This window comes from Nerophis lumbriciformis, linkage group LG11 (genome assembly GCF_033978685.3).
Source record: "Nerophis lumbriciformis linkage group LG11, RoL_Nlum_v2.1, whole genome shotgun sequence".
Classification (NCBI taxonomy): Eukaryota; Metazoa; Chordata; class Actinopteri; order Syngnathiformes; family Syngnathidae; genus Nerophis; species Nerophis lumbriciformis.
The window spans coordinates 7,769,136-7,790,747 of NC_084558.2; the positions used below are offsets into that span (position 1 = coordinate 7,769,136).

The 21,612-nt window shown below is 39.4% G+C and overlaps 1 protein-coding gene across 3 annotated transcripts; it reads left to right on the forward strand.

Annotated features, from left to right (window-relative positions):
• The first annotated feature begins 70 nt into the window (after positions 1-70).
• Positions 71-11,277, forward strand: tut1 (terminal uridylyl transferase 1, U6 snRNA-specific). 3 transcript variants are annotated; one of them, XM_061966197.1, is made up of 10 exons: positions 71-181; positions 2,218-2,408; positions 2,477-2,683; positions 5,593-5,707; positions 5,781-5,908; positions 5,979-6,220; positions 6,312-6,421; positions 7,042-7,164; positions 8,552-8,644; positions 9,887-11,277. In XM_061966197.1, the coding sequence occupies exons 3-10, from the start codon at positions 2,549-2,551 to the stop codon at positions 10,993-10,995; spliced, it is 2,055 nt and encodes a 684-aa protein (XP_061822181.1). In that variant the 5' UTR covers positions 71-181; positions 2,218-2,408; positions 2,477-2,548; the 3' UTR covers positions 10,996-11,277. The 3 variants fall into 3 exon arrangements, with proteins under 3 accessions (XP_061822181.1, XP_061822178.1, XP_061822179.1); XM_061966194.1 differs by having other exon boundaries at positions 83-288; positions 9,887-11,276; XM_061966195.2 differs by having other exon boundaries at positions 83-288; positions 5,994-6,220; positions 9,887-11,275.
• The last annotated feature ends 10,335 nt before the right edge of the window (positions 11,278-21,612 follow it).

Sequence of the window (21,612 nt, forward strand, 5' to 3'; positions counted from 1 at the left end):
TAGTTAAACTAAAGTCATCTCTAAAAATGAGTTTAAATGGAAACATTTGACTAAGCGGAACCTTTGCGCTCAACGTGTGAGAACCCGGCGGCCTTTTTTGAAGCGGACCCGGAACCAACGTACTCTTGACGCTGGAGGGAGATTTGAGAAGCGCATGGAGGACGGCGTTTCTCTCATTCGTGTAATGTTGAAATAAATCATTTCTAATCACAATGGAGTTAGAGAACGACATAAAAACGACTTCGAGAGGTTTTCAGTGTGTCTTGTGTAAAGTCAACTTGCCAAACCGTAAGTAACAACACACAGCTTTATAACCACCACCGCTTTCAACTTCTACACTACACAGTATAGTGCGTAATGTAAATTCTTTATTAAGATTATATAAAAGCGGTCTTAAAATGTTGCTATTTTGCAAATAGATGAGGTAACATTATGATATCATGAAGATCAACGTCAGAAGATTTTGAGGTCATGGTTTATATTTAGTAAGACTGCTATGAAATTATATTGTTAGTCAATGAAAAAAACCTGATGATTGAATTAAAAATGCACTATTTAGTAGTTTCATTATTGTAAACATTAAAATATGTGCTATTGGATATAGCAGAAAGTCCCGCGAAAATGTCCACCGGTGGAGGACGCTGGTTCTCAGCAGGTTATTACTTAAATTATTACAAACATAAAGTGAACTTGCAAGAAAAAACTAAATTGTTAAAAAATATATATACATTTTCCTTGATTTCAGATATGTTATCTGTTTAGTCAGTCAATTTAATTCAATTTAAAATTAATATTCATATATTTTAAAAAATATATATTTTTTGGTATTTCATTATTGTGAATATAACTGATGTATGAGCATAACCTGCCAACAAGAGTATTTTTCTTATTTTAATAAATATATCTCACATTTTACTAAATTATACTTATAATAAGCAAATTGGTCTAACATTAGGTGCCTGCTTAGAAAAACATATAGCCTCTCTACAATATTTAGTTTGCATTCGCATTGACTTTTCGTAGTGATGCTAAGTGAATTATATTTATATAGCGCTTTTCTCAAGTGACTCAAAGCGCTTTACATTGTGAAACCCAATATCGAAGTTACATTTAAACCAGTGTGGGTGGCACTGGGAGCGGGTGTGTAAAGTGTCTTGCCCAAGGACACAACGGCAGTGACTAGGATGGCGGAAGCGGGGATCGAACTTGGAACCCTCAAGTCGCTGGCACGGCCACGCTACCAACCGAGCTTTGCCGCCACCTGTATTGAGTCAAATATACAATCCCATAATACATTTTCACCTTTAGAATTACACCTAAATAAAAATGGGATTCAGTTCCATATTTTTTTTACTGTATTACTTTTCTTTCAAAAAAAGTGTTCATAAACACGCATTAACATTTTCAGTTCCAGCTCGTTAAAGAAAGACAGCCTTTTCTGTCCCCAGTTGCTATGGTGAATCGTAGACTCATTGATCATGGCTTTCTTTTTTTGTGGTCTTAACTCCAAGTCAACATATTTAGGATTGATTGAATTTACTCAGGGCAGGACGGTGGAAGAGGGGTTAGTGCATCTGCCTCACAATACGAAGGTCCTGAGTAGTCTTGGGTTCAATCCCGGGCTCGGGATCTTTCTGTGTGGAGTTTGCATGTCCTCCCCGTGACTGCGTGGGTTCCCTCCGGGTACTCCGGCTTCCTCCCACCTTCAAAGACATGCACCTGGGCATAGGTTGATTGGCAACACTAAATTGGCCCTAGTGTGTGGATGTGAGTGTGAATGTTGTCTGTCTATCTGTGTTGGCCCTGCGATGAGGTGGCGACTTGTCCAGGGTGTATCCCCCCTTCCGCCCGATTGCAGCTGAGATAGGCTCCAGCGCCCCCCGCGACCCCAAAGGGAATAAGCGGTAGAAAATGGATGGATGGGATGGATGAATTTACTCAGATCAGTTGTTCTGGAACCCGACACTTAAAAGTTTCCCATCAGAGGTTAAGTTAACTCAGACTTGAGGTTTGGACTCAGTTTGTTAAACCTCCGACCTGGAATACTCTCCAGTTCTACACTGCTACAACCACAGTAAAAACATTGGTTGAACTAATTTCTCTTACCAAAAGAGAAATTAAGCAATATTATTAGCGGTTTTGGATCTCATTAGTTTGTTGTTTGCTTCCAAGTTTATTTATTTTGTATTTATGAATGTATTTTTATTCTTGCTGTAGAACCAAGTGTGGATCAGCATGTCAAAGGGCGGAAACACCAGACGTTGAGCAATGTGCGAACCACCAGGAAAACCCAGGGGGAGCAAAGTGTGTTTGTCAGCGGCATCAAACCTGAAATCTCTCAGACAGACCTGGCCGAGTACTTCCAGCAGTTTGGAGCAGTCTCGGACGTCATCCTGGACAAAGACAGGGTCAGGTGACCTTATATCCTCACTTGTTTTGGCCTTGTGTTTCCTGATGTTGCTTTCATTTTCTACAGGGGGTGTTTGCCATTGTTCAGTTCAGTGAGACGGAGAGTATTCAGTCAACCTTGTCATGTGTCGAGCACAGAATGAAAGGCCTGAAACTGCGTGTTAAGCCCAGAGAGAAGAAGGACTTCATGTACATCCCCAAAAAGAAGACCGACTTGGAGAACCTCCAACAAGTTCTAGACCGCCTAAAACCCAAACTCTGTCAGCTTCCTTCTGTAAGTAATCCTACGACTGTTATTAGGGTGTAGAGGCAAATAGCTGAAATGTTGATCCAAATAATTAACAACACTAAGCTTTGTTTTAATATTTTTTTCCCTGCCTTTTAACCAAATTAAAAACAACATATTTTAGTGGCTCTCGATGGAAAAAGTTTAGACACGCCCGTGGAAGAAAAAACAAAATAAAAAAAACACCTGAGCACAACATAAGTTATATATAGTATTGTATAGAAGTTGTCCATCCATCCATCCATCTTCTTCCGCTTATCCGAGGTCGGGTCGCGGGGGCAGCAGCTTAAGCAGGGAAGCCCAGACTTCCCTCTCCCCAGCCACTTCGTCCAGCTCTTCCTGTGGGACCCCGAGGCGTTCCCAGGCCAGCCGGGAGACATAGTCTTCCCAACGTGTCCTGGGTCTTCCCCGCGGTATAGAAGTTGTATTTTATTTATTATACTTACACTATTGCTGCTGCCCACTGCTCCCCTCACCTCCCAGTGGGTGATCAAGGGTGATGGGTCAAATGCAGAGAATAATTTCGCCACACCTAGTGTGTGTGTGTGTGTGACAATCATTGGTACTTTAACTTTTTTATTTTTTTATATCTGTCATTACATTGTCACTTGTGTTTACAGTTCTCATCTGCTGTGTTTATCGCCCAGAGCGGAGTGATTCAATGAATTATCATGAACTATTTGAAATGTAAAAGGTTATTAAGGCTGTTAATTTATTTTACTTGGTTATCATATGTAACTGTCATTAATTGCAATGTGTGTGTGAATGAGTTTTCAATCGTGTACAACACGTGTATGCGCAATACTAATGCCATTTGTAAACGATGCGGCTTTTTTCATGGTCTGTTTTACTGTTAAAGCCACATGTGATTGGTCAAAATGAGTGGTGCTGTACACAGGTGAAACAAAAATTGTAATATATTGTGCAAAAGTCCATTCATGTCAGCAATTCAACTTTAATAATGCAAAACTAATATGGTATAAAAACTCATTGCAAGCAAAGTGAGATATGTCAGTATACTTTTTATCATCATCATGGCTTACAAATCCAAAAAAATTTGGATTTTCAATTCAATGTTTTTATAAGATGGAAGCCATAATTTTGAATGTTATGGGCCTATGTCATATAACCAGTAGTTTCACCTTGTAAATCTAATTTCTGGAATAAACAAACCTTTGCGCAATATTCAAATTGAGTTTCACCTCTATGTCTACATGTAGCAGAGGGGGAAGTGAGTTACACGCAGTGCACAGTCGTGAGCATTGAAACAGGAGAAAGTGAGGGAACTTTGCTTTATAATGAAAGACGACACACTGGAAAGGTTAGAAAAATGTGCAGGAGAGAAGACAAGCTGTGACACTTTTTCTTTCTGAATACCAGGGATGTATTGATAAACAGTGTTAATGACAACGGCGGTGAAACTCCTGTCGGTTAGTATCACCGTTTTAAATTAAAATGATCGAAAAACCATGATTGAGAGCAAAACTTTGATAAATTCACAGACTGACTTGTGCCAGTTTGCAAACTTAAATGGTAGCATTAAAACAAGACACATGAACAGCTTTCCCCATTAAGAAATTACATGTCACGATCTAAACCAATATAAACACATTTCTGTCTGAGCAGACTTTATGACAGCTAGCAAACACAATGAAATATAACTTACTGTACAAGGTCTGCTGTCATTAGGATGCCGACTGATAGAATCGTATTATATTCCCGTTTTGGATGAAAAATAACTCATAATCCTCGCAAAGAAAAGGGGGGGAGGAACCAAGCGTCTTTCTGTGTCGTTCTCGCCATTAGCGGTTCTGAATTGGCTGTCAAAGTGTGCCAACTTGTCCTAATACATCCTCGTCCTTTTACTATCCAGGTGAGAGGCATGGTTTATGATCTACAATACACTTTCACGAGCAAAGGAAGCAAGGGAGCAGCTTACTAGCGGTACTTGATGTTGCAAACATTGGCACACACTAATGATCCTCGCACTGCTATAATTTGTATGCGTTAACGGTTATAATAACAATATCACTAATATTTGGTTAATATTCAAGTCGCGGAATGTAAATGGAGTATTGTTGGCACGTTTTGGATGTTTTTTATTGCGTTTATGGGTGGAATAGAGGACATCCCATTCGCTCCGCTGTTTATTTACGAGTTAGAATTAAAAAATACATCCGTTGTCATGTTTTTTATAATGATGGTGAATAAAAGGGCAGAATTGCCAAAAATGTGCAGTTCCCCTCTAAAAATTATATCCATTCATTTTCTACCGCTTGTCCCTTTCGGGGTTGCGTGGGGTGCTGTAGCCTATTTCAGCTGCACTCGGGCGGAAGGCGTAATACACCCTGGACAACACACCTCATCGCAGAGCCAACACATATAGACAGACAACATTTAATAATTGTTATATTCCTACTGAAAACCATTTTTTTGATAAGGGCTTCCAGTTTTACTTTTGCAGTTTGTTTTATATTTTGTTGTGTAATGTTTTGTTGATGCTGTTATGTTTCTCTGTAATTATTTAGAAATTTAGGTCTAATATACACAATCAGATTGGAACTTTTTCTCTAATGTAGATAATTCAGTTTACACATTGTGGTACAAATCAATTTTAGTAACAATAAAAAAATCTCAATGGCTGTTTAAAAGAACAGAAATTCTCATCACTACTAAGCAACTCTTTCCAATGTCACAGTAAGTTCATTTTCTGGTTCTATTGCGAGAGTCACATGTTTCCTCTTTACTATTGCTGGTACCTTTCTCTGGCATCACATTTGTGGAGTTACTAATTTTTAAAGGCTCACTGAACTTCTGTTTGTCTTTTGGGGCATATTTTTCTAGCAGTGTCTACAGTCTGCACACAATAAAGTCAATTGACATGTGTTCTCTTTCAGGTGAATTCTCAGATGCAGTTTGTTGTGGAACGCTTCCAGCTTGGAGAGAATGAAAAGAAAGCCCGGGGCTTGCTGGTGCAACTTTTGCAGGAGGTCTTTGTGGAGTTTTTTCCAGGTGAACACAAACACAAGTGTACAAGAGTGCAACACATCCTCTCACACTGCACAATGTTTTCAATGTGTCACAGACAGTCAAATTCTTCCATTCGGCTCATCTGTCAACACTTTCGGTATCCATTCCTGCGACCTGGACCTGTTTCTAGACTTGGAGAACACCAAAGTCTTCCAGGCCCGAGCCAAGCATACCTTAGAGAAGGTTTGAGATTCATCTACAGTAGATATACAGTATTTAGTTATGAATTAGGCTCACATTGTACTGATTACAGTCTTCCTCGCTTCAGGCAGCTGAGACCATGTCAGATGATGGCTGCTCTGAGGACTCCATCCTTTCTGATATCGACCTGTCCACAGCGTCTCCCGCCGAGGTATTGGACCTGGTTGCAACCATTCTGAGACGCTGCGTGCCCAGCGTGCACAAAGTCCATGTGGTCAGTAGCGCTCGTCTCCCAGTGGTCAAGTTCCATCACCGTGAGCTCAACCTGCAGGGAGACATCACGGTCAACAACAGGTCAGGATTGATGTCTGTGGCTATGGAAATCTTTCATCATGACTATTTTTTATTTAATTTTGATCTTGTTTTCACGGTCTGTTCACGTTAGACTCGCTGTTAGGAACACCCGCTTCCTCCAGCTCTGTTCCGGTGCAGAAGACAGACTGAGGCCTCTAGTGTACACCATTCGCTATTGGGCCAAACAGAAACAACTTGCAGGTAAAATACATCATTTAGGTGCATACCATATTTATTTTGTGACTTGCTCACCTATAATTCAGCTTGTTGTTTCATAAGTTGGCCAACAGATGTCAGCACAACGTCACTTCCGGTTTGGGCTACATTTGTAATCCTACAATGGGAATCCTAGGTTTACAGCGTTGACAAAATAAAATTAGTACCGCAAATTTGGAGTTTTTAAAAGCACATGCAAGTTTCTAATTGTTGCTAACTGAAATGCACATTGATAAACATAAGGATGGTTAAACTGAAGCCAGTGCCTCCTATTTAAAAAATCCTGTTTTCATGTTCTCAATGTGAATGATTTACTTTTATGGGGCGGCGTGGCTGGGATGGTAGAGCGGCCGTGCCAGCAACTGTATGAAAGTGCAGGACTCCCTTGAAAAAGAGATTCTTAATCTCAATGGGACTTTACCTGGTATAAATAAAGGTAAATAAATAAATAAATGATAAATGGGTTATACTTGTATAGCGCTTTTCTACCTTCAAGGTACTCAAAGCAATAAAACAATCAGAAAAATAAGCATTAGTCTTGATGTAATCCTTCTTTCAGTGTGTCAAATGCACAGTGGGGTGTTAATTTGTGCTGTAACTCAAAGGTAACCCCAGCGGCCCTGGTCCACTGCTCAACAACTACGCTTTAACACTTCTCGTCATCTTCTTCCTTCAAAACTGCGAGCCTCCTGTTCTCCTCACTGTGGACCAGCTCAAAGACTTGGCCTGTAAGTGTTGTGTTTCTTCTACACTCTGCTGCAAAATAGTGATCACATCTAATCATAATATTGCAACAAAACTGACTGCAGGTTTAACAAAGTGGAGCCCCGATTTACGAACGCCTCTATTTGCGACCTTTTCAGTGTCGCCAAATATGCCTGTGTGTGCGAACAATGTCTTGACATACCAACGCTTCATTCATTTATTCATTCATTCATTCATTCATTCATTTTTTGTGCCACTGGAAGTCATATGGGGCTGCCATTTCGATGAGTACGCGGTGGCGCCAATAGAGCACGGATTGGCTCACAAATATGGAAGAAACAAGTCCACAATTGCAACCAATCAAAAAAATAAACGTGTTTATGGTTGCTGACTTTGCTAAAAGGGTTGAATATCTTCGCAAGGACAAAGACAGTGCAAGATCAGGTCAAAAATCTGTTGCTCATATGGATAAATGATAAGCAGCTAGCAGGTGGTAGCATTTCCGAGGCTATCATTTGTGAAAAGGTTCCTTTTTAGGGCAACTTAATGTCCAAAAGTGACCATGCACGGATAAACTAAGGCGAATCGTGGGTGGTTGGAAAATTTTAAAGAGTGGAGCCCGCTTTCACCGCAGAGTGAGGCTGCTGGCTCCTACAAAGCTGCCACGGAGTAGTCTATCAAGCACTTTGAGGAGTTTATCGGGGTAGGGGATTCTACCGCAGCCAGTTTTGAACTGCAAAGAGACCATGCTTATTTTGGTGGAAAAAGATCCCTAAGCGGACAAATAAGGCACAAGGCAATGAATTATCATCATTTACAACTCTGAAACTCGCAGACTATTCCAAAAAATGCCACAAATATTCCCCGACACAAGGTAAAAACAAATTTTCTTTCTTTTTTTTTTATTGTAGCAACATGGTTGGTAACGTTTTGAAGAGCATTAAAGGCAAAGACTTTTGTGTGTGGGCACACATTGACAGTTAAGCTGGCTGCTGCTGTTGTGTTGTTTGGATAAAAAAGAGATTGTTGATCCATTACCGTGCGTGCGTGCGTGCGTGCGTGCGTGTGTGTGTGTCTTGAAAGCGTGCATTGTTTTTATAAAGAGGGACTTGTCGAGGCGAGAACCAATTATTTATGTTTACATTGTTTTTTATGGGAAACTCTGCTTCACTATACAAACTCTTCAGTTTGCAAACCATGTTTAAGAACCAATTAAGTTTGTAAATCGAGGTTCCACTGTAGTTACGAGTGCCTATGTAAACAGTTGGCTGCCAATATAAATCATTTTTTGACATACAACAAAATGCATATTTTTTTCTGTTATCGATCAGATTCACTTTGGTATTGTTGATAATGTGCATTGTTGCTGACAATGAAAATACATTCATATCGTTTGCTGCCTGTTTGTAGGTGAAGAAGAGGAATGTGTGATTGAGGGCTGGAATTGCACCTTCCCCAGTCAACCCATTGCTGTGCCACCTAGTGGAAACACACAAGATCTATGTAAGTCATACAAAGAACTAGACACACCAACCCATGAGAAAAAAAGGGGGTTTAAAGAAATCCAAAGCCATGTGTCTAACACGTCTACTCAGTCTTACAGCCATGCAGCAAGCAAAACATAAATAGACGTAAAGTACTTTGGTCTGCTTGGTCCCAATGTTTATGAAGGTGCAGTGAAATTGTTTCCACCTCCAACTTCACTGCATGATTCGTAGGAACCAATGGAAATTAAACTGCTAATGTGAAGCAGCTACACATTACCTTGGCATCCATTTACACAAGCATTTTACAAGTATGTATGCACATATATGCCTGTTACTCTACAGTTGACTAAATAAACACCCCAGGAACTGCGAAAGAAAATAATATTATAATATTAATGTACTAATCAGGTTTGGGGTGATATTGCTTAGTAAGTGGTAGAAACTCTGCATCATGGCCTATCGGTGTGGCTAGTAGCAGCATAATGGATGATGGTTAACATGGCAGTTTATGTAGAAAAGATTGATGTCTATCCTTTATTGTGATACCGGTAATTGTCGATAACAAACTTGTCCATGGTCAAAAATAAAAGTCAGTCCTGGATTCCCCTATCTGGATACACACTAGAATTTAATAGTTTCTTCTAACTCTTGTGGAAAGTGGTTAGCAGTTTTTGTTGTTAAGCTGGTATAAAAAGCCTATGCAATTAAAGATAACGTTGAGTTATCAGCATCCTCATCGTCGAGAATTACCGTATTGACCAGAATATGAGGTTATTTTTATTCCTTGAGATAAGAACGTGTCATCTTGTATTTGAAGTCTAAAGATATACAGTATACATACAAACCAACAAGTGGTGCCAAATGACTTCTTCCTAAGCGAGTCAGAGCTTTTCTTCCTGTCACTCACATGCACTTAACAGAGACTTGCATAGATGCAGCTTTGACACAGGGACTTGCTTCAAAAAATGTCTCTCTGAGTTTGCTAGTAAGTTAGTAAATACAGGAGTTGATGCTAATTTTAAGATAATGTTAATCAATGAAGCAGTCTTGTCAGCTGTCAAGCAGCTAAAAAGAAATAGATATTTATATTGCAATCTAAGTAATATTATAGACTTTCCCAGAAACAATAATTGAAAAAGAGTGGGTGTCTTGAATTCAGGATTAGTTTATATTTAGGTCAATAAGGTAGTACAAAACAAAGTGTGCGAATGCTTTCCATCATTCGTAATGTGAATTTTAATGTGTTGTCTCCATGCAGGCACACTCCTGGCGGATTTTTTCTCCTTCTATGCCAAGTTTGATTTTGCAAGCAGTGTCATATCTCTAAGGGAGGGGTGTGCACTCCCAATTACAGACTTCCTCTGCCACCAGGAAAAAATAGAGGAGGCCAAAGATGAGCAGAAACCCATCAAGCCCCATCAAAGTGGACCAAGACTGGGACCACTTAACGTTTTGGACCCCTTTGAGCTTTCCCACAATGTAGCAGGCAACCTGAACGAGCGCTCACAGAGAAGCTTCCAGAAGGAGTGCCAGGAGGCTGAGAAGTACTGCCGCAGCCTCCAGTACCTGCGCAAGTCCACAAAGGGAAAGTCGTGGGGGCTTGTGCGCTTGTTCACCCCCCACGGTGCCTCACAAGCCAAACCAGAGGAACTGACCATCAGCATTCCTTTCAAATCGGCTGTGCTCCCAGAAGCCCTCCGCACTCAGCTGCACAAGGCGGGAGATGGTTTCCGTCTGCTGTGGTTTGAGAAGGTGTGCGCCTCTGTAGAGCGAGTGTTTCAAAGCGCTCTGCGATGTCACCTCGCTTCCTCCGTGGATTGCGTCTTTGCAGAGGATTCAGGAGCCGAAATGGAGACCAGCACGACCTCCCTCAACACGTCAGTCAGTGACAGCCAGGACAGCGTTGAGTCCGCCGAGAACGCAGCCAAAACTGGCGCCAAGCGGCGACTGTCCTCTTGCAGCGATGCTTCAGTTTCCCCTCAAGGCAAAAAGCCAAGAATATCTAAAAGGGGCAAACGTGAGCCCCCCCATTGGCTGTGGGTGCAGAAACACGTGGTGTGGGCCGGCAGGAGGAAAGTGAGACGTGAACTCATCAAGGAGACGGACTCGAGGCCCGAAGGCAGCTGTATGGAGGTTGAGTCTCAGGTCACGTTGCACATCATCGAGAAAGAACCCGAGCTGCAGAACCCGCTGGAGTTCAAGGTTCAGCCCGAGATGGTGGGAGAGACCGAAAGCACAAAAGCAGTGTTGAGGTTAGAGCCATGTTGTGACAACGCTGGAGTTTTTCAGGACTTTTTCCATTTCCTGGAAGCTTTCCTCCCAAAGATGGTGGAGACACTGCTCGAGAAAGAAGATGGTGGAGCCTAAAATAGGCCACCATTTAAATTTGAAGATGTTTTCTTTGTTTTGTGTCCAATTGACTGTGTGACTAATCCTTTCGAGCAAGTTGTGGAGGAGCACTAGGCTTTGTACTGACCAGTCATCATGGTCAGGATATTTTAGTTTGTTGTTGTAAGATAGCCAACTCTTACTAAACTACTGTTAAAGAGGTAGCTTGATTTTTCGTAAATTCATGTTTAAAATAATGCTCCTAAATGATGATGCTTTAATAGGCAAAAACATGTGATGCAGTCACCAAATTATTATTAAAAAAAGTTTGCTTTATGCAGCAGTTGTTTGTATTTTCATAGCATGGACAGGATCTGTGCTGATGGTTCGACATGGCAGCCAACGGCTCTTTTATCCATTCAGCTAGCCGCTCATGCAACACCGACAAATGATAGCAATTACTCAGTCAGACAGACGCTTTTATTGCAGCGGGTCAGGCCGCAGGTGAGGGATGCTCAGAGCTCCACCGTGCTGATTAACGTCATTCATCTCACTTTTACGTAACTACAGGCTTGTAGAGCATGATAAGAAGTCTGTTAAACACAGGAATCTGTTGTTTTCATTTGCATTTTACAGTGGAATATCTTATCTCACTGAGGCTCTATGGTATAAAAACAATACGATGATAAAGTCAATATACTGTACAGGAACAGTTTGTAGCTGTAATTTTATGTAATACTAAATTGTTAAAATGTATGAATATTTCTAACAAATATATAATCGTATGGCCCTGCGATGAGGTGGCGACTTGTCCAGGGTGTACCCCGCCTTCCGCCCGATTGTAGCTGAGATAGGCTCCAGCGCCCCCCGCGACCCCAAAGGGAATAAGCGGTAGAAAATGGATGGATGGATATAATCGTATTACATGATTATGGTAACATAGCTGCTGGAGCTCTGTTGCATTTAGTTGCATGTGGGAATTTTGGTCACTGAACAATGAGGACATGGTTTTTGTTTGCGTTTAACCTTTAAAAAACAAAGTTTGTCATTTTTCTGTTGCTATTCTCCTTCCCCAGACAAGAGTCACTTTTAAACATCCTCTTTGCCTCCCTGATGCTTGCGGCTACTGGGATATTACCTTTCCTGATGTTTCTTTAAAGCCACCATTGATGTATGACCACACTCAGACCTCTAAGCCAGAAAGTCAAAGTGATTGATACCAAACAGTGTTTGCTGAAAGGTGACCAAAACAAGAAATAAATTAACATAGCAACCAACCAGCATTTTTTTAATCCATACACAAGTATTTGGGTTGAATAACAGGAAATTGTCCAGATTCTGTTGCGTGTGAAGTACATTTGCTTTAATTACTTTCCAGAATCGATACCTGTGGATCAGTCGGCCCATAGGAGACGATTCATCAGATCTGTAAAGGAGAAAAGAGCCACTTCCTTTACTGAGTTTAAGTGATGGTCTTGAATCAGCTTGAGTCTTAGACATCCATGGCTGCTAACAGGTAACATCGGCCTTCTACTTTAACCTCGTTTGACGTCATTCTTCTGTTGTGAGAATCAAAGCATGGTTACTTATTATGCATGCCCTCAAGAGACCTCAGTAGGGTTAAAAAAATAGCATTCATTGTACTTGCATAATGTCTATGCACAACCCACTGCTCCAAAGTGTTGTTCTTAGGGCATATTAATCCATACAACACATACATGATCTGTTTTTTAATGCATTGTTTGTTTGAAAAAGCCTTTAAAACATTGTGTAATGATCTTTGTGTAGGAAATTTTAACATTTGGAAAATGTTTACTTTCTTTTACTATTATACTTTTTTCACGCAAAACCAGACGTTATTCTTGTCGTATTATGACTTTTCTCAAAGAAAATTAGATTTAATTCTAAACACATTTCCTTTCCCGAAAAGCGGTACAAAATGGAATGGAATGGAACGTTACACAGTCTTTTAACATAACATGTAAGGGACAAGTGGTAGGAAATGGATGGATGGATTGATGGATGTTCAGGTAGCACTTTATTCTCACAACTTTTTTTTATTATTGTGTTTTTTGTAAATACGTATTACCAATTATTTGGCAAAAAAAAAAATGTTAGTTTTTTTCTAGCACAGGTACAGAAGTACCCCAACCTACAGTTGTGCTCATAAGTTTACATACCCTGGGAGAATTTATGATTTCTTGGCCATTCTTCAGAGAATATGAATGATAATACAAAAACCCTTCTTCAACTCATGCTTAATGGTTGTGTGAAGCTATTTATTGGCAAACAACTGTGTTTACCCTTTTTAAATCAAAATGACAAAAAAAAGTACCCAAATGACCCTGATCAAAAGTCGACGTACCCCAGTGACTTTGATCTGATAACGTTCACAAAAGTTGACACAAACAGGTTTGAATGGCTAATCAAGGTTCCAATCCTCACCTGTGATATGTTTGTTTGTAATTAATGTGTGTGTATAAAAGGTCAGTGAGTTTCTGGGCTTTTGACAGACCAATGCATCTTTCATCCAGTGCTGCACAGATGTTTCTTGATTCTGAGTCATAGGGAAGGCAAAATAATTGTCAAAGGATCTGTGAGAAAAGGTAATTGAACTGCATAAAACAGGAAAGGGGTATACAAAGATATCCAAGGTATTGAGAATGCCAATCAGCAGTGTACGACCAGCAAACATTTCAGCCACAACTGCCAGGAAAATTGTTTGAGATGCAAAGAAAAATCCACAAATAACTTCGGCTGAAATACAGGACTCTCTGAAAAATTGTGGTGTGGCTGTTTCAAGTTGCACAATAAGGAGGCACTTGAAGAAAAATGGGCTGCATGTTCGAGTCGCCAGAAGAAAGCCATCACTCCACATTACTTTGTTCCAAAAGTTTTGAGGCTTGTCTCCGTGCTGTTTGCCGTAATGTAAGCGGGATACTTTGTAACATTTGCGCAGAAATGACTTTATTCTGGCGACTCGATCATGCAGCCCATTTTTCTTTAAGATTTAAAAAGAGTAAACACAGTTGTTTGCCAATAAATAGCTTCACACAACCATTAAGCATGATTGGAAGAAAGGTTTTTGTGTTATCATTCATATTCTCTGAAGAATGGCCAATAAATGATAAATTCTCCCAGGGTATGTAAACTTATGAGCACAACTGTAAGTGTTTTGAGATAAGAGCTGTCTTTCGGCTAGTTGTTACTCTTAAAGTTGCAAGCAGACATTTGAGTCACAAGCATCTCCGCCATTAGTTGGTACAGAAATGTCACAGTGAACATAACTTTGTTTTCTAACCATGGGAAGGAAGAAAATGAATGTGAAGGACAGGGTTTAGAAGAAAATTTGATCATATTCATTGAATAAAAAAAAAAATCATCAAAAACATGACAGCCTGGCAAATCAATTGAAGTGTATCACTGCTAGTCTGCACCATACTGAAACAGAAGGCAAAAATGTAAAATAATATCTTAATGGCGCACATTTATCCATAAAGATTTTGGAAAGTTGCTGATGGTGTGTTTGATGGAGAAACATTCAGATGGCGGTAACATAAAAGTCCACTCTCCGAGGTAAATGTTGTAGACTAATATTACATTACGTCATAAAACTACTGTAGTTGTTTGTACTACATTCTATTGTTTAGTTTTTCATATAATATTTATTGTGTAAAATTCGTCAGATTTTTCTTTTTAAAATGCATGCTAACTGTAAGAACTGTGCTGTTTTGGTCACCAATTCAGTTGATTTCAATTTATTTCAATGGAGATGTTGATTTTAGATATTTTGAAATAAGAGTTCCTACTCAGAACCAAGCTCATAAGTTGAGATATCTTTTTCAGTGCAGCTCTATCTGCTGGACCTGGTGCGTCGCTGTACTGCTTGAGCCCAATGCAGATAGACTAATGGAGAAAAATTAAAATAAGTCGCTGGATTGCAAGTTTTAATGGGTTCTACTTTTGGCCCAATAATTGGTTTTACAGTGGTAACTCTAAATTAAATTCCCTCATAAGTCATACAGTATGTAAACTTACCATAGTTTTTTCTAAAAATACGTCTCTAAACTAAGGGTCAAAGAGTTATAAGTAATGTCAGCTTATTGCAAGAAATTTAAAGCAAAGGTGAGGGGGTTCAGTATTTTGTGTAAAGGTCCCAAAGTGTCCAGATGACCGAAATTTCACTCACAAGTTCTTTTTGTATATTTTTTGCTCTTGAACATTAATCTTTTCCCATAATATCAATTAGTTTTTGAGTAATACGTAGAAAACCAACTATACTTGGAACGGCCCCTCTTTGTGTGATGTCATCTACAGAACTTGAGCCCATTTCCCCGCATAGACATTGTGGATAAAGGCAAATAAAACTATTACTTTCATTACAAATTGCATGTTTTTTTCAATTCTAGCAATGCATTATTTGGTATATTAATTATAATAAAACTTTTTTCAAAGTTCAAAAATCAAAAGGTTACAAAACCTTTTGATTGCTGATTTTTTTTTTTGTTATGAATCGATTTAGAATTGGAATAGATAAGAATTGCAATTCCGATGTGAATTTGAATTTTTTTTTTAGCACCCCTAATGTTTTTGCCGCCCTGGTCCATGATTACTTAGAAACTGACATGATCAACATGAGCAAAAAATAAATATAAAAACATTGCCATATCCAAAGGCACCATAGCCTGTTTCTCCTCATGCTCTTTCAACATTTCCTCAAACATCTTGAGGAAAACATCAGTAGAAGAGGATGCAAAATATTAAAACCTTATTTTTGTTTCGTTTTTGAGCACCGGCTTTGCTCTTCTTTCTTCGTTTTTCCGTAGGTTCTGACTTACTCTCCTCTGGAGGGTCCTCCTGGTTTTTGGGACTGCATTTGGCTTGAATCTTTTACCTTTTTCCATCCTAACTCCAGCCACAACCCTTCCTCTTCAAAGTCACACTGCTCTCGCTTGTTCAGGCCCATTTTGACTGAAGAGAGCCGTACTTTCTTCATATTCCCTTCATTTTGAAATGTATGCAGGCTGACCCCCTGCTTTACTTGTATTGCTACAACCTGCATCAATGCATCTGGCAGACATATTTGATTATTCCTTCAAATTCTGTGCGAAGATAACATGTTTCGGGATTCTTATGCGACCAAAACACTTAGTAGGCAATATTAAATTGCCTTCAGTCCTCTGCTGATGCAGGCCGACACGCATTTTGGAGCTAATGGCAGCCGTTCCAAAATGTGCTGAAAAATGTCAGAAAACAAGCCTAGAGTCACTACTGTGCCTATTTTGGGGGTAATTTTACCTGTCAACATATTTTTTTAGGTCCAGAACTTTGAAATAAGTGCCAATGTTGTTTTCATTAGAGGGGCCCCTTCAGGATACTTTGACGGGACTGAAGGGAAACTAAATGGTCAAACAATTAGTGAGTTCACTCTGACTTTTTCCTGATTCGTGAACAGACTCTGTAGTGAATTTGAGAACTCACCCCTAATCAAATCAGCAACCTTTTTCCTGGCCATCTGTGCTATCCATCAGCGTTACTTGAAGCTGCCGGCTCACTCATAAAATTAACCCACTCTGCTTGCTTTCCAGAAAAGACAAATGGTTCTTAGTGAGGCTTTAAGTCGCTGGTCCTCTCGGGACTAGAGAATCGCACGAGACGCTGCTGTTTTGGAAAACACATGACGTGTTCATTCACTATATGTTCATGCCAGTAAATAGTCAATGTCCGGGAGGTAAAATGACTTGCTTTTCCCACCACCGCTTGCTCCAAACTGACTCTCAGTGAAGACCATTCAGAGTGGTCATGAATTATCATCAGTACCCTGGTTTGTCTTGCACAGACCTGAGCAAACAGACATGATGGCCTGAAAAGCACTTAGTTCATATTAGTGACTCCCCTCCTGTGAGATAAATCTATATAAAAATGCATCATCATTTCGCCCCTTTTGGTGCTTTTGACAGGAAGTAGTCAGGCTCTCCGCCAGGAAATTGCTCTTACTGTACACTAAGAATGTGTGTGTAATCTCGAGCTTGCGTTTGAACAGGGCAGCAGTGGGTAACGCAAGCGCACGCTTCTCCAGTGGGACTTTGTGCAACACAATAATTGGTACAAGAAGCAAAAAAGTTGGTGAAGTAAAGTTGTCTGTCTTTTAGCACCTCATGCACTTCTCCATAGGAGGGTTTTAACTGAGCGCTAGCAGCCTGTGAAAAGATGTCCTCTTCTCTTATCTGGAGCTGTTGACATGCAAACACTGTGGTCGGTTAATGACTTTGTCCTGTGCACATCATTGTCTCTTACCATTGACTTTTATAGCCCGGTAAAGTCAACGCCGAGATGTTGATTACTGAGGTAGAATTAACAAAATGTTCCGTAAAAGCCACCGTTCGCTGCTGGAAGTGGTCGATTATAACAGGAAGAGCTTATCCCATCTCTTCAAGGAATGATTATTTATTCACAATCTGGTTCTTTTTCAACTCATCATTTTATTTTTAGATCCTATTTTGACTGTCATTAAAAAAACATATTTTGTGCAATAATAGCTGAGAGATGGTCAGAGCAATCAATGTGTAATCTTACAATCCACTTCCACCCTTTTATGGCACACTCGTATACACTTTAAACTGCTTGTTTATTGCTGTGCAGGAGGTCCACAGAGGATGTCAGTGGGGATTTATGCCCGAATCAAGTTGTGTTTTTGACAAGAGCTCGGGGACAAGCAAATGAAAACCTTTGTTTTTTTTCACGATTCTATAAACAGCTCATGACTGGAGATGTCACGACCTCCTGGGGGAGCCGACCAGGACAACATATGTTCCCTTGTACACGTGACGCCATCGTTGACTGATCTATCATCTCATCTTACAAGCCTTCTGAAACATCAATTTGTATGTATAATTCAAACATAAACTTAACTTACACTGGTGTATTTTTACTAAATACATAACTGGTATTCTAGATGCTACAAACACAAAAAAATATGATAAAAGGCCTAAGTTGTAATTTTTGGGAAGCAAGTCATAATATTAAAAGAAAAATAAAATGCATTTTTTAGAAGAAGTAATTGTCGGAATTAAAATTGCTATCTTTTTATATTAGTGAAATAAAGTTGTAATATTACAATTTAGAATTTAACTGATCATACAAACTCATTAAAATAACAATATTAATAACTGGGGTGGAAAAATAGGATGTGTTTCAATTTACACCTAAAAGCGTGTCCAAAGTGAAGCCATGGGACCATTTGTGGCTTGTTGCTGTTTTTTTATTGGCATTTTGTTTGGGGAAAATACATTTAAACTAGAAAACAACAGCAAAAATTCAAAAAAGAGCAGTGATTTAATGAGAATGAAGTCAGAATAAGAAAATAATTTATTTTATCTAACAGGGAAAAAGTTCCAATATCAGGGAAAAAAAGTATTATTTAGGAAAAAGCTAAGGGTGCCCAAAAAATCGATTCACATCCGAATCGCGATTCTTATTTATTCTATTCTAAATCAATTAATAATTTTCCAAAATCAATGGTAACGAAAAAAATGTAATAGTTTTTTTTTTTAAGAATCACTTAAAAAATGTTTTTTTTGCTAGTCACGTCAGCAGTCAATAAGAGCTTTTGTAACCTGTAACCTGTTTTGAGATGGTTGTACCATACATTTTGTACCAAATAATACATTGCAAGAATCGGTTGCAATCGAGAAACGTGTTAAATCAAGAATCGATTCAGAATTGAATCGTTAGCTGTTGTAAGATTCACATCCTGAGAACATTTTTATTTTTTTTGTTGTAAAACTATGAGAAACGCACACTTCAAATAATAAAGGTGTATTTTTTTCCGAATTAGGTTGCGAAAAAGTTTATACTAATAATCTGTTTTGTCAACTACAACATGAAGCGAAGATGCAGGTTGTAGGCTATAAAGACTCTTGGTACGAGTTGGTTTGCATAATGTCAAAAATATCATAGTATGGTGGAAAAAATTTGGACAACTAAGTTGTAAAGGCTGAAAACAGTTTGCTTCTAAAGCAAGACCTTCAAAAAAATGATATAGCATGACGAGCAAATAAACGCCAAAGAAACGTCACCCAGCGATTAAGCAATAAAAAATGGAAGTCAAATAAAAATGATAGCTGCGCATCTCAATCTCCGTCCTTAATGCAAACATACAAACGCACGCTTTCCAAAGATAAGTGTCGAAACTTCAGGCATCATAACGTGAACAGCAGACCGTGAAGATGCAAGATAAACTGGAGCTCCTGCAACGGTCATAAAAATCATGGGTTAGTTTGAGAACCTGAGGTGTCTTTTGTGTGCAATGGAGTGACTTCAAAGTCTTTTCGCAAAGGCAGCATATAAGTATCAAGACAAAACCTAATCGATCTGTGCAACCTGGGAACTACAGTGTATTAAAGCTTCGACCGCCACTTAAATAAAGCGTGCAGTGTGTGATGAATGCATAGAGAGGGCTAATTGATAGTAAAAAAATGAGGTCATATTCAACTCATACAGTACGTCACCCTTTGTCTAATGCCTCACTTCTAGAAATATGTGTAAATGCTCTTTCTGTCCTAATATATATAAAAGTGCAGAATAGATTTGTCAATTAAACAATCGGGTGGCCCTGATTACAACAATCGCCCTGAAAATTAACCCTATTTATCTTGATAATAATGTACATTTATTGTATACATTGCATCATCTTGCGCATCTTTTAAAGACTCAAAGGATACTTTGTGCCATTCATGTTTTGTTCTTTGTGATGTGATGAGTAACAATACAATAGTAATATTTTCAATTGTCATCTCTGTTCGCAGAGTAAATTAGCCAAAAAATGGCAAAGCGACATATAAATGGACACACTTATTCCTTACAACACAAAACAAACAATAAAGGACAATTTCTGATCTCACATGAGCTTAAGCGTACAAGCTGGACTACTGGCTTTCAATTATCAATTTTTGCCATTGTCAATCAGATGGGACTACTTTCCCCCACTCAAAGCATGCAGAAAATGTAACGTGTTAAAGTTGAAAGTTTTTCAAGGGTACTTTTGTCCTGAAATGACAAGTGTGTGCCTATATTGATGTTTAATGATGGTGTATATGGGAAAAATGTTCATCCCTGAAAAATGGACATACTGGCCATTAAAAGGTTAACATCCGTTATAATAAGTCATATATTTATTGAGGTATATATATTTTTTTGTTTATTTCACGAGTGGGGGAAGAGTGGATCGTGAGATCGACAGGCGGATCGGTGCGGCGTCTTCAGTAATGCGGACGCTGTATCGATCCGTTGTGGTGAAGAAGGAGCTGAGCCGGAAGGCAAAGCTCTCGATTTACCGGTCGATCTACGTTCCCATCCTCACCTATGGTCATGAGCTTTGGGTCATGACCGAAAGGACAAGATCACGGGTACAAGCGGCCGAAATGAGTTTCCTCCGCCGAGTGGCGGGGCTCTCCCTTAGAGATAGTGTGAGAAGCTCTGTCATTCGGGGGGAGCTCAAAGTAAAGCCGCTGCTCCTCCACATCGAGAGGAGCCAGATGAGGTGGTTCGGGCATCTGGTCAGGATGCCACCCGAACGCCTCCCTAGGAAGGTGTTTTGGGCACGTCCGACCGGTAGGAGGCCACGGGGAAGACCCAGGACACGCTGGGAAGACTATCTCTCCCGGCTGGCCTGGGAACGCCTCGGGATCCCCCGGGAGGAGCTGGACGAAGTGGCTGGGGAGAGGGAAGTCTGGGCTTCCCTGCTTAAGCTGCTGCCCCCGCGACCCGACCTCGGATAAGCGGAAGAAGATGGATGGATGGATGGATGTTTATTTCCGCTTAAGAGTTTTGTAATATTTGCTCATTAAAAATAAAACATATATTTTTTTTTTCTCAGCAGTTTTTTGTCATAAGTACTTCAAGTGTGAGGTTAATTTTGAAACTGACACTGGAGAAAGAAATCCCAGAAATCACTAAGTAAGCTTAATGATCATTGTCATGTGTTTGTATGTATTTATTTGAATTAGGACAATGCATATTCATCAACATAGAGCAACAATGTAAATATGCCGGAGTTAGCACAATAGCTAATTTTCATCCGTTGTCCTAAGGCAGGTTAATACAGTAAACATTCAACAGGTCATTATTCAAAAGAATACATAAATCACGAGACATTACACATTACAAGCATACCATAAGCACAGACCATGGACAAAAAAATAAAACAATCAACAAACAAAAAAACAAGTGATATATATACATATATATATGTGTATATATATATATATATATATATTTTTTTTTTTAAATATATATATATATATATATACAAACCCCGTTTCCATATGATTTGGGAAATTGTGTTAGATGTAAATATAAACGGAATACAATGATTTGCAAATCATTTTCAACCCATATTCAGTTGAATATGCTACAAAGACAACATATTTGATGTTCAAACTGATAAACTTTTTTTTTTTTTGTGCAAATAATCATTAACTTTAGAATTTGATGCCAGCAACACGTGACAAAGAAGTTGGGAAAGGTGGCAATAAATACTGATAAAGTTGAGGAATGCTCATCAAACACTTATTTGGAACATCCCACAGGTGAACAGGCTAATTGGGAACAGGTGGGTGCCATGATTGGGTATAAAAGTAGATTCCATGAAATGCT

Excerpts from the sequence above, each read along its gene's own strand:
- tut1 (XM_061966194.1), top strand. The coding sequence starts at position 213 with ATGGAGTTAGAGAACGACATAAAAACGACTTCGAGAGGTTTTCAGTGT. Across the intron at positions 2,409-2,476 it reads TCATCCTGGACAAAGACAGG|GGGGTGTTTGCCATTGTTCA; the intron begins GTCAGGTGACCT and ends CATTTTCTACAG. Across the intron at positions 5,909-5,978 it reads CCAAGCATACCTTAGAGAAG|TCTTCCTCGCTTCAGGCAGC; the intron begins GTTTGAGATTCA and ends TACTGATTACAG.